Source organism: Tupaia chinensis, unplaced genomic scaffold (genome assembly GCF_000334495.1).
Source record: "Tupaia chinensis unplaced genomic scaffold, TupChi_1.0 Scaffold000350_1, whole genome shotgun sequence".
Lineage (NCBI taxonomy): Eukaryota > Metazoa > Chordata > Mammalia > Scandentia > Tupaiidae > Tupaia > Tupaia belangeri.
In genome coordinates, this window is record NW_006159844.1 from 9,572,031 (window position 1) to 9,584,530 (window position 12,500).

Consider the following 12,500-nt stretch of genomic DNA (forward strand, 5'->3'; position numbering starts at 1 on the left):
GTACAGATTAATGGTAATAATGTTAGAGCCTGCCCATTAAACTAAATTAGCCAGTCACTATCAAGACAGTGTTTAAGAAGAAATAGCAAAAAACTAAAGTGGAAACGGTATTCCTTTATTAGAAAAAAAAAAAAAAAAAAGTCGATGTCATTTTTACCTATTAGGCATTTAAGACGTAACAACAAACAACCACAGTATTGTAGATGGCTACCTCTTGTGCAAATATAAACTATTGCACCCTAAAAAAATAATTTTTATTTATTTAATTTTACTTATTATTTTGTTTATTTATTTATTTAATTTTGACAAGAGAGAGAGGGGGGGAAAGTGAGAAAGCAAGCTGTCAGGTCCAGGACTCAGTCCGCAGTTGGCCACACGAGAGTCCAGCACCCTAACCATCAGGCCATTTGCCAGCCTCCAGTTATTTCACCTTTTTTTTTTTTTTTTAAATCAGTTTGCAAGTATAGAAGCAGTACCTTTTGTACATCCAGTACATTTGAAAGTGTTTTGGCTCTTAGATTCAAGAACCCCTTTGAACTGAAGAAATATGAAAAGAATTGGTTCTGCAAAAATAGTGCTTTTTTTTTTTTTTGGAGAGGTTTTTGCTATAGGGCACATGCGTTCGCCAGAAAGACAGAGAAAGACAGACATAGAAAGCAAGAAATCACCCCCCAGGGGAGTTGGCCACACCACAATCCCTTCTCCATTCTCCTCTCAGGACCTTGGGCACGCATGCACATGCGCCCAGAAAAATAGTGCTATTTAAAGAAAATAAATTGTAAACTTATTATTTCTTTTGAAAGAGAGACAGACATCCCTAAGAGGCCTTTCACACTATTTTAAAAAATTATTACATGTTAAGTTTCTTACTAATTAAAAGTAAAATAGAATAGCACATTTTAGAAAATTATAAAAATGATTTCAGTTTTGATGAGTTCAGTTTATTAAAATAGGGGCCGGCAGGTGCCATGGTGGTTGGGGCGCTAGACTCCCACATGGCTGACTATGGTTCGAGCCTAAGACCTGGAGGCTTGATTTTCTACTTTCCCTTTCTCTCTCTAGTCAAAATAAATAAACAATAATTATTATAATAAATGAAATAAAAAATTAAAAGCATTATTAATAATAGAAAATACATAAAGTTGGGGGCTAGCAGGTAGCATGGTGGTTAAGATGCTGCATACTTCCACATGGCAGACCACAGTTCAAGTCCCAGATGTGGTGTCTTGCTTTCCACACTTTCACTCTATTTCTCTTTCTCTCTCTCTCTCTATCTCTGGTCAAAGGAAAAGAAATGAATAAATAAAAATTAAAATAAATAATTCTTTTAAAAAATGTTTACAAAGAGGGACCAGCAGTTAGCATAATGGCTATGTCTCTGAACTCCTATGTACCATGTAGCCGACCATTGTTCGAGTCTCAGACCCGGTGGCTTAAACTCACGCTGGGCATGTGTGCGTGCATGCCCAAGATCCCGAGAGGAGAATGGAGGAGAAGGGATTGCGGCATGGCCATCCCCCCCTGGGGGGTGATTTCTCGCTTTCTGTCTGTCTCTCTCTGTCTTTCTGGCTAGCACACATGCCCTATAGCAAAAACCTCTCAAAAAGAAAAAAATGTTTAAAAAGGAAAAATAAAAATTACCTTAAGAAATGAAAAATAAACTATTGTGTTAGTACTAATTATTACTTTATTTGTATTCTTGCATTAAGTGCTTTTTTTTTAGCAGAGTATATAGTTTTTATTAATGCATATTTGCATTTGTTTTATTTTAGCTTCGTAACTTGGCTTCTTATAAACATTTATTTTTGCTTTTCAAGGAAAGCAAGTCTTGCTCTAATTAGAAAGATGATTCATTTTTGCTCTGAAGCACTGTTAAAAGAAGTTTGCGATTCTGATGTTGGTCACAATTTGCCTACAATACTTGTGGAAATCACTGCAACTGTCCTTGATCAAGAGGTCAGTTCCTTTTATGAAATTTAAAGTTTAAATCCCTTTATGTAGTAAAATAAAAGTTTTGTTCCAATTTCAGTAAATAGTTTTGTTTGTGTAAATTACTGAATATGTGTACTTTAAATTGAACTTATTTTTATTATTTTCCTTTTGTTTTTTCCTTGTCATGTACTGCTTCCCCCTGCCTCTCTTCCAGGATGATGATGATGGCCACTTGCTAGCTTTGCAGATCATAAGAGATTTAGTAGATAAAGGAGGTGATATTTTTTTGGATCAGCTAGCCAGACTTGGTGTGATTAGCAAAGTGTCAACCTTGGCAGGTCCTTCCTCTGATGATGAGAATGAAGAGGAATCAAAACCAGAAAAAGTGAGTGGTTTTAATTATAGTTTATGAAGAATAGGATTTATTTTGAGGGACTCTTATCTTCAACCTATGGTGGATTTTACAAAATGGCAAATATAAAATAATGCATATAGTTTTTATTTGGTCCACTTTCCTTTTAAAAATTTGATTGATACATTTTAGGTGCACCAAAATGTTGCATATATAAAGATTTCTGTCTACCCAAATTTAGTAGTTATAAACAGTTTGTTGTATTTACTTTATCAATTTTACAGACACTGTGTGTATATACATTTTAAAGATACTATTAAATAACAAGCTGGACATAGTGTACCCCTTTTTACACCAAATAACTCACCAAAAACCCAAGACACACTCTTTTCTTTTTTATTTTTTAAATTTGCTATAGGGTCAGGGCCAGCAGATAGCATAGTGGTTCTAGTTCTGGACACAGTGGCTTGAAAAAATCACACTGGGCACATGTGTATCCATTGTCCATGCCTGAGATCCCTGGAGAAAAATGGAGAAGAGACTGTGGCATGGCCATGACCCCTGAAAATGATTTCTCACTTTCCTCATTGTCTCTGTCTCTCACTCTCTGGCAAGCACATGCACCCTAAGGCAAAAACCTTTCAAAAAAAAAATTGGTATAGAGTGTATGTGTTTACCAGAGTGAGTGAGTGAGTGAGTGAGTGAGAGAGAGAGAAATTACCCCTAAGGAGGAATGATAGTGTGTCTCTCTTCTCATCCATTCTCCTCTTAAGATTTTAAACACATACACACACAGGCCAAGCTTCTTTTTAAGGCATCATATCTGGGACTTGAGCCGTGCAGTCAGTTATCAGAGATCTAGCCTCCTTAACTCCATCACCATGCACTGGCTGGCCCTCAGGACATTTTCTTATATGATCCTACTGCAACTAACAAAATCAGAAAATTGAATATTTCTATGACACCGATATCTAATCCAGAGATCACGTTCATCAGATTTTGCCATTGTCTTTAATGTCCTTCATAGCATTTTTTTTTCTCATCCAGAATTCAATCCAGGAACACTTATTACATTTTGTTACTATATTCCTAAGAACCTGCAACAGTTGTCAGCCTTTTTCTTTTATGGCCTTGGTATCTTCTTGAAGAATACAAACCAGTTTAATTTGGTTTGTAACAACCTCACAACCTCACTTTGCATTTGTGTTTTGATTAGATTGAGGCTATATTGTTTCAGCAGGGATACTGTGATGTTGTGTTCTTGCTTTCTAATGGACCTTCACAAAGACATGATGATCTCTGTTCACTCTGTTGCTGATGATGTTAAATTGGATCAGTTTGTTAAGTTTGTTTCTGCCAAGTTTCTTTATTGTAAAGTTACTTTTTCCTTTTATAATTGCATAATTTGAAGGGGAATAACTTTAGACTGTTAAAATATGCTGGTTATCACTAAACATTATCCACTAATGTTCGTATTCATTGATATTTCTTACCTTAGTCTGCAAATCTAAAATAAGCCTTACCCATTTCTACTGATTGCCAGCAAGATTTAATTTCAAACATTTAGTGAATGCTTATTACTTTGTATGATATAATTTAGGACATTATATGAATTTTTTTAACATTATTAAAACTTACTTGTAAGATTTAATTGTAGGTGGTTGAACAGAGTACATATCAAACTTCAGACAAGCAAATAGTATGTACAGAATATTTAGAATATTTAAAACATAAATTTGACTATGGTCATGGTTTAAAAATTTATAAATATTTGAAACAAATTATTTTCCACATTTCATCGACTGATCCTATACATTTAGGAAGATGAACCACAAGAAGATGCTAAAGAATTACAGCAAGGTAAACCGTATCATTGGAGAGACTGGTCAATCATCAGGGGAAGGGACTGCTTATATATTTGGAGTGATGCAGCAGCCTTGGAATTATCTAATGGTAGTAATGGATGGTTCAGATTTATCTTGGATGGAAAACTTGCCACCATGTACTCTAGTGGTAGTCCTGAAGGTGGATCGGATAGTTCAGGTAATATTTCGTTTGTTAAAATAATTCTCTAGTTTTTATAATTTGTTTTTCTTCTCATATTTTTGCTCATGGAAATAGCACATCCTTGATGAACATGTGACCAGTGTCTTTCATATCATAGAGAAGAAGTATTATACTTCGAAACATTTCATAAATGTCTTTTTTTGGTATGGAACAAGAAACAGCAATATAGCTCCCTTTAATCTCTCAAATAATTTATTGGGTCATCCGGAAAGTCATGACACATTTTTGCATAGAAAAATACATGATGGTGGGGTCAGCAGGTGGCATGGTGGTTAAGGGCGCTGGACTCCTACATGTCCTACCATGGATTGAGTCCCGGACCTGGCGGTTTGCTTTCCGACTTTCTTTTTCTCTCCCCCCCATCCACTCCTGGACAAATTAAAATAAATAAATAAACAAATAAATACATAATAAACTTAAATAAAATAATTCTTTTTTTTTTTTTTTTTTGGAGAGGTTTTTGCTATGGGGCACGTGCGCTCACCAGAAAGAGAAAGACAGAGAGATAGAAATTGAGAAATCACCCCCCCAGGGGGGATGGCCATGCCTCAGCCCCTTCTCCTCCATTCTCCTCTCGGGATCTTGGGCACACACGCACATGCGCCCGGTGTGAGTTTTAAGCACTGGGTCTGGGGCACGAACCATGATCAACTACGTGGGAGTCTAGCGACATAGCCATTACGCTAACTGCTGGTTCCCAAAATAATTCTTCTTTTAAAAAAAGAAAAATACGTGATGGCTTTCCTGATGACCTAATAAAGCTGTCTTTTGACATGTAATGGTAAATCGTATGGATATATCACTATCTCAGGTACATATTTTTTCTCAGAAACCTATTTAAAAGATTGCTCTTACGTCTGAATCTAAATAGATCAAACTAGTGAGGGGATACCAAAGAAGAAATATAATTTTATTTTATAAAATTGGTATTTTAATAGCTAGTTTATTTTTTTAAATACTGCATATTAAAAGGGAGTGGAGTTTTCAAATAATTCTTTTGTTCTTATAGAAAGCAGAAGTGAATTCTTAGAGAAGTTACAAAGAGCCCGAGGTCGAGTCAAGCCATCTACTTCAAGTCAACCTATACTTTCAGCACCGGGACCCACTAAACTTACTGTAGGGAATTGGTCACTAACATGTTTGAAAGAAGGAGAAATTGCCATTCATAACTCAGATGGTCAACAAGCTACAATATTAAAAGAAGATTTACCTGGTTTTGTATTTGAATCTAATAGAGGAACCAAACATTCGTTTACTGCAGAAACTTCTCTGGGTAAGTGTGTAAATATGTAAGTTTAGCAGGTAAGAGTATATGAGCATGTTATATTATAATAAAGTATGTCTTGAGAAATGTTCTATTTTTTTTTCCCCCCAAAGGTTCAGAATTTGTAACTGGCTGGACTGGCAAAAGAGGCAGAAAACTGAAATCGAAGTTAGAAAAAACAAAGCAAAAGGTATATTTGTGGAATGTGCTTTTTTTTCTGTCTTTTACACTGACTTGGGAATGTTTCAGTAATGGATTATAAGCACTGGAGAAATTGAACCATGTAATACAAGCTACCTTGATATAACTTTTTTTTTTTTGATATTTTAAAACGTTCATTACTTTCCACAATATTTATGTATAATTTTTTACTAAATACTAAACATTAAACAGAAGCAAGATAGAAATTGATATCTCATATAATGAAATTTAAATTGTTTTGAATTTCTTAGGTCACTAAAACTTTAAACTCATATTGAAATTATTATTATTATTTTTAAGCATTCAGTATAGAAATTTTATTTGGCTGAGCAAAGCAAAATACACTTTCATGAAGGGAGAGCAGGCTGGCTGAAGTCAGACCAGCCCCAGGGTTATCTGGATGGGCTTCTTTTGGATGCCTCTGGTTCCCTTTCTTGGTCCTTCCCCTGAGGGACCCTTCTCCTTTCCTCACAGAATAGTCTTTGACTGACAGCCAGGGGCTTACATAACTTACACACATGTGCACATGCATCACACTGCATCATGAAAGCCTATGGGAATGTCAAATTAAATGTTTTTTAAAATATATTTTATTCTTTTATGAAAGAGGGAGACATGGGTACAGTGTCTTACCATACCATGATACTCCTCCCACCTTTCCAACCAGCCAGTGTCTCAGCCAGTCTGTTCAAGTTTCTCTGGGATCTCAGCGTGGGCCTCTCTTGTGGCCCCAGTATGGCATAGTGGTTCCCTGCTGCCTGTGGTACAGTGACTGGGCAGCAGAATTATTAGTAAGGAATATTTCAGTGTTACAGTGGGATTGAAAATGATCATTGCATTTTACAATCTGTGTTTAATACTTTGTGATACAGAAACTAAAATGGCAAGTTCTAGATTCATATTATTTTGATGCTTAGTTGAGTAGTTATCTTAGGTGAAATGACTACTTTAAAAAGATACAGGAGCAAATGCATAACTTGGTAGCAAGTTTAAGTTTATTTCTGCCAAGTTTCTCTATTGTGAAGTTACTCTTTTTCCTTTTGTAGTTAGGTATGTGTAGGGGAATAATTTGAGACTGTTGAAATAACACTAGTTACCAAGTTTTACCTACTAGTTTTACTATTCATTGATACTTCTTACTTTAGGCTACAAATTTAAATATGCCTTTACCATTTCTATTGATTGCCCACAAGATTTACTTGAAACATTTAGTGAATGCTTACTCTGTATAAGTAACAGTAGTAACACTTTTGAGCTAATGGTAATTGTAGAATCCTAAGGGAGGTGAAAAAGAAACTGTTTCCTAAATCTGAATGATAGTGAGTTTACTAAGGTTCATTAAATAGTTGTGTATAGAGCTAGAATGAGATATAACTTCATTTATATGAAGACAACCATTATTTTAATGGTAATATAAAATATTTTTGAGTGTAATATGCGAAGGATGCTTATAGGTGGTTGGGCTTAAATGGCAGGGGGTACTTTGACATGATGATCTATCGGCCCCTCACTCTGCCTCAGCCAGCTGCAGATCATGAGCGTGCATGATCTCCACTGTGCTCAGGGAGAGCTCTAGATGTGAACCTGGAACCTGCCCATGTAGGTTCACCCTCATATAGAACTTCATGTTTTACCACTGCACAACCTAGACTTGGAAGCAAGCTTTTAAAAAAAAATTATTATTTATTTAATTTTATTTATCATTATTATTTTTAAGATTTGCTGCAGGGCATACATACTCACAGGAGAAAGAGAGACACGGAGGGAGGAGGAAGGAGGGAAAGTGGGAAAGCAAGCCAGGTCTAGGAATCAAACTGTGGTCAGCCATGTGGGAGTCCAGTGCCTTAACCACTATGCCATCTGCCAGCCTTGCAGCAGGTTTTTTCATGTTTATTTCTTCAGTTCATACTGTGAATGTGTTAGATTATTCCAAAGATATTTCCATATGGTGGGCCAGTAGTAGATTATAAACACTAAAGAAACTGAGCTATGTAACATAAACTTTCTTACTATAACTTATATTAATTTACATAATATATAAATGCTATATATATGTATATATATTATATAAAGTTTTATATAATATATATGGTTTTTGCTATAGGGTTGGGCTTGCCAGAGAGAGAGACAGAGAGAAGGAAAATGAAAAATTAGTCCTGCAGGGGAGTGGCTAAGTTGCAATCCCTTCTCCTTCAGTCTCTTCTCTCCTCTCTTTGGCATGCATGAATACTTACCCTGTGTTATTTTCAAGCGTCATACCCAGACCTCGAACTACAGTCAGCTATTTAGGAGTCCAACACCTTAATAACTACACTATCTGCTGGCCCTAAGTGAATTTATATTAAACCTATATAGTACATTATTTTTAATACTTCTCTGTGTCTTTTTTATTTTATTATTATTTTTTAATTTCCCAGAGAGAATATATACTTACCACAGAGAGAGACAGAGAGGGAATACAAGAAAGCATCCCCAGTGGGACATGGTCACTGCGATTATGGCTCCACATTTCCCTCCATTTCGGGTCTTTTTTTGGGGCATGCATGCATATACACTCCATAGGTTTTTCTAAGACATCAGGTCTAGGTCTCCAGCTGCATGGTCAGCCATCCAGCTGCCTTAGCCACCTGTCTGTGAGCTGGCCCCTGTGCTTTTTAAAATGAATGTAAATCCCAGAGATTTCTTGTTATTGATAGTAGGTATGTTCTCTAATGTTGCTGTAAATACTTAACCATTGGTTGTAGGGGGAATATTGAGAGTTCTTTAGAACTATGGTGATATTTTTGTCACCTGATGATACATAACCTTGTTTTGTGTGTGTTTCTGTTTAGAGACAGCTTATTTAATATGTGTTGTTGATTGTTAACATTGATTTATTCAATAGCTATGTTATGCTTAAATGAAGCATGTTAGCAGGCATTTTTCTGTAAGGCACAACATAGTTGTCTAGTGTTTAGAAACATTAGGCAGCACCTCAACACTTTGTTGGCTGGGGTCTTTTATTGCTAGAGGACACCTATGCTTGCCCTAGAGAATGGGGCGAGAAAGAGGGAAAAAGCAGTCCTCAGTGGGACATGATCAAAACTCAGTTCTTTTTCCTCCATTTCTCTCATCTCTTGGAATTTTAGACACACACTCATACCCTCCCCCCCCACACCCCCCCCCACACACACTCACGAGTCTGGTGTGTTTTTTCTTTTTTTAAAAAAATAATTATTTAATTTTATTTATGATTATTATTTTTAATCTGATCCAAGAGGTGGTGGGAGGGAGTGAGAAAGCAAGCTGCCAAGTGTAGTATTCGGATTGCAATTTGCCATATGGGAATCCAGCGCCTTTACTGCCACAGCACTAGCTGGCCCTGAGGTAGTTTGTCAAGCCACCAGGGCTGGGTTTTGAACTGAGGTCTGCCATGTGGTAGGCAGGCCCTTGGGGTCAGTTTAAACAGCAAAATCAACAAAAAAGAATAGAAAAAAATACAAAAAATGTGACTAGATAAACTGTGAAAAATATATTTGTTTACAGTATGAAAGCTGAAATTTTGAGCTGAGTTGAGAACATGTTGGTCAGGCAGCTTGAATTTTTTTTTTTTTTAAGAGAGTTTTTTCTATAGCGCACATGTGCTTGCCAGAGAGACAGAAAGCAAGAAATCCCCCCCGCCCCCACAGGAGGAATGGCCACATCAGTCTCTTCTCCTCCATTCTCCTCTTGGGATCTTGGTCACACATGCACACTAGCCTGGTGTGAGTTTAAAGCTGCCGGATCCAGGAATCGAACCATGGTTGATTATGTGGGGATCCAGCTAGGTAACTATTAACACCATCTGTTGGTCCCCGGCTTGAAGTTTCTGATGCTCTGCATGTCCACAAATAACCATGAACGCACTGGAACTGTTTATTTTTTTAAAGATTTATTTATTAATTATTATTTTAAAATTTGACCAGACAGACGAGGGATGGGGAGTCAGAAAGCAAGTCATCAGGTCCGGGACTCCAACCAGGGTTGGCCGTGTGGGAGTCCAGAGCCCCAACCATCACGCTATCTGCTGGCCCCAACACTGTAACTGTCAAGAGCTTATAGATAAGTTAGTGAATAGGGACCAGTAGATGCCATAATGGTTACATTGCTGGAGTTCCACATGGCCAATCAGAGTTCAAATCCTGGACCCAGTGACTTCAAACTCGTGCCAGGTACATGTGCGTATGCCCAACATCCTAAGAGGAGAATGGAAGAGAAGGGATTGTGGCATAACTATCCTCCTAGGAAGGTGATTTTTTGCTTTCTCGCTGTCGCTCGCTCGCTCTCTGGAGAGCACATGCACCCTATAGCAAAAAGATCTTGCTCTGAAAAAAAATTTTAGTAAATAATTGTATTTGCAAATATGAAATTCTTAAATAATGATCAACTAGTTTTTTTTGTTTTTGTTTTTTTTTTCTTTTTTGGAGAGGTTTTTTTTTTTGCTATAGGGCGCGTGCGCTCGCCAGACAGACAGAGATAGACATAGAGACAGAAAGCGAGAAAGCACCCCCCAGGGGGGATGGTCACGCCGCAATCCCTTCTCCTCCATTCTCCTCTCGGGATCTTGGGCACGCACGCACACGCGCCCGGCGTGAGTTTTTTTTAAGCCACCGGGTCCGGGACGCGAACCGCGGTCGACTACGTGGGAGTCCAGCTACATAGCCACTACGCTAACTACTGGTTCCCTGATCAACTAGTTTTTGATACAACTACTACTCAACCAACTCAGGAGTTTCGTAGAATAAGTCATAGGAAACTGCAGTGTCATAATACAAACAGAATAAATGATTGAAAACATCATCTTAATTCTATATTTTCTTTCTTAAGATAGATTTTTGCTATAGGGTGTGTGCTCTTTCCAGAGACAGACAGACAGAAAGCAAGAAATCACCCCCCTGGGGGGATGGCCACGTTGGGATTTTGGGCACTCACACACGTTCTTGGCATGGGTTTGGTCCGGGACTTGAACTGCTGTCGACCATGTGGGAGTCCAGCGATGTTACCATTAGGCCATCAGCCAGTCCCTGTGTTTTTATTATTTTTTAAAAAACAGTGATTATTGATTCGTTTTCCTGATTTGAAATCAGTAGCAACTCAATGACCAAGATAGCTAGTCTTTTGATTTTAGGTAAAAATAATTTTAACAGTTTTAATCTCAGTGTTTATTTTTAGTACCATCTTATAAAGGGGCATTCTATAAAGTCATCCAATATCCAGAATTTACTATCTTTTAATTCTTTTTATTTTAAAGATAGGTTTTTGCAATAGAGTATGTGCGCTCATCGGAAATAGAGACAGAAAGTGAGAAATCACCCCCTGGGGGGGATGGCCATGCCATACTCCCTTCTCCTCCATTCTCCTTTTGGTGTCCTGGGTACACTTGCACATGCGCCCGGTGGTGTGAGTGTAAGCCACCCAGTCCAGGACTCAAACCATAATTGACTATGTGAGAATCCAGCGACGTAATTGTTATGGCATCTACTAATCCCCCATCTTTTAATTCCTAAGGGCTCACCAAAATAGAATGGAAAGTATTGTTAAGTAGTTGAGGAAGATAATTTTTTTCTGTTGCATTAGACTTATGCTGGGTTAGTTTATCATTAAAATGAAATCGGATAAATCCTAAATTTATCTTATTTAAACATATATTTGTAGATGGTGTTATATACTGTTTACACCACACATAAGCCTAGGAATGTATGAGTTATGTTCTCACAAGTGACTTTATTTTAACTTAAATAAGAGATGATGGGGCCAGCAGATGGTGCACTGGTCACTAGACTCCCACATTGTCGGCGCGGTTGAGTCCTGGTTGTAAATCATGCCAGGTGCATGTGTGAGCATGTCCAAGATCCGGAGAGTAGACTGCAAGAGATGGCATGGCCATTTCCTGGGGTGGTGATTTCTCACCTTCTCTTTCACTATCTCTGTTGCTCTCTGGCGAGTGCATGTATCCTAAAGGTAAATACCTCTAAAAACACACAGAAATAAAAATAAGAGGTGATTACCACCCAAATTGACAGTATAGTCATTCTTTCTCTTGGTAAAATATGCAAATACATGAATGTCATGTATACTATATGTAATTAATACAGATGGTTAAAGGGGCATAAAATATAAGGTATCCCCCAGAAAATTAAAACAGTCAACTTTGGTTGATTTTAATTATAGGTGGTTAAATTTTCTTTTTTTCCCCCCTATTTGTGTTTTCTAATTGGTTCACCATAAATAAATGAAAAGTTATTTCATAAAAAGAATAAAATCAGTTTTTTATAGATTGTATACATTTGTTTTAAAAGAACTTATTTTTCTTATAAAGTTTAAATAGCTGAAAGTTAAAATGATGTTATTTAGTAAAACTGTAAAACTGGTATGACAGGGACCAGCAGTTAGCGTAATGGCTATGTCGCTGAACTCCCACGTAGTCGACTGCAGTTCGAGTCCCAGACCTGGTGGCTTAAAACTCAGGCCGGGCGTGTGTGCGTGCATGCCCAAGATCCCGAGAGAAGAACAGAGGAGAAGGGCTTGCAAGTGGCCATCCCCCCTGGGGGGTGATTTCTCGCTTTCTGTCTCTCTGTCTCTCTCTGTCTTTCTGGTGAGCGCATGTACCCTATGGCAAAAACCTCTCAAAAAAAATAAATAAATAAAACTGGTATGACACTTAAA

The 12,500-nt window shown here is 37.4% G+C and overlaps 1 protein-coding gene across 2 annotated transcripts in view; it reads left to right on the forward strand.

Moving 5' to 3' along the window:
* HECTD1 (HECT domain E3 ubiquitin protein ligase 1) overlaps nt 1-12,500 on the forward strand; it is a gene marked incomplete in the record, with an annotated part of 117,516 nt that overhangs the window by 53,735 nt on the left and 51,281 nt on the right. For both annotated transcript variants that reach the window (XM_027773407.1, XM_027773408.1), the window contains 5 exon segments: nt 1,818-1,956; nt 2,147-2,317; nt 4,105-4,327; nt 5,361-5,624; nt 5,729-5,805. In XM_027773407.1, coding sequence (XP_027629208.1) covers nt 1,818-1,956; nt 2,147-2,317; nt 4,105-4,327; nt 5,361-5,624; nt 5,729-5,805 — 874 coding nt within the window.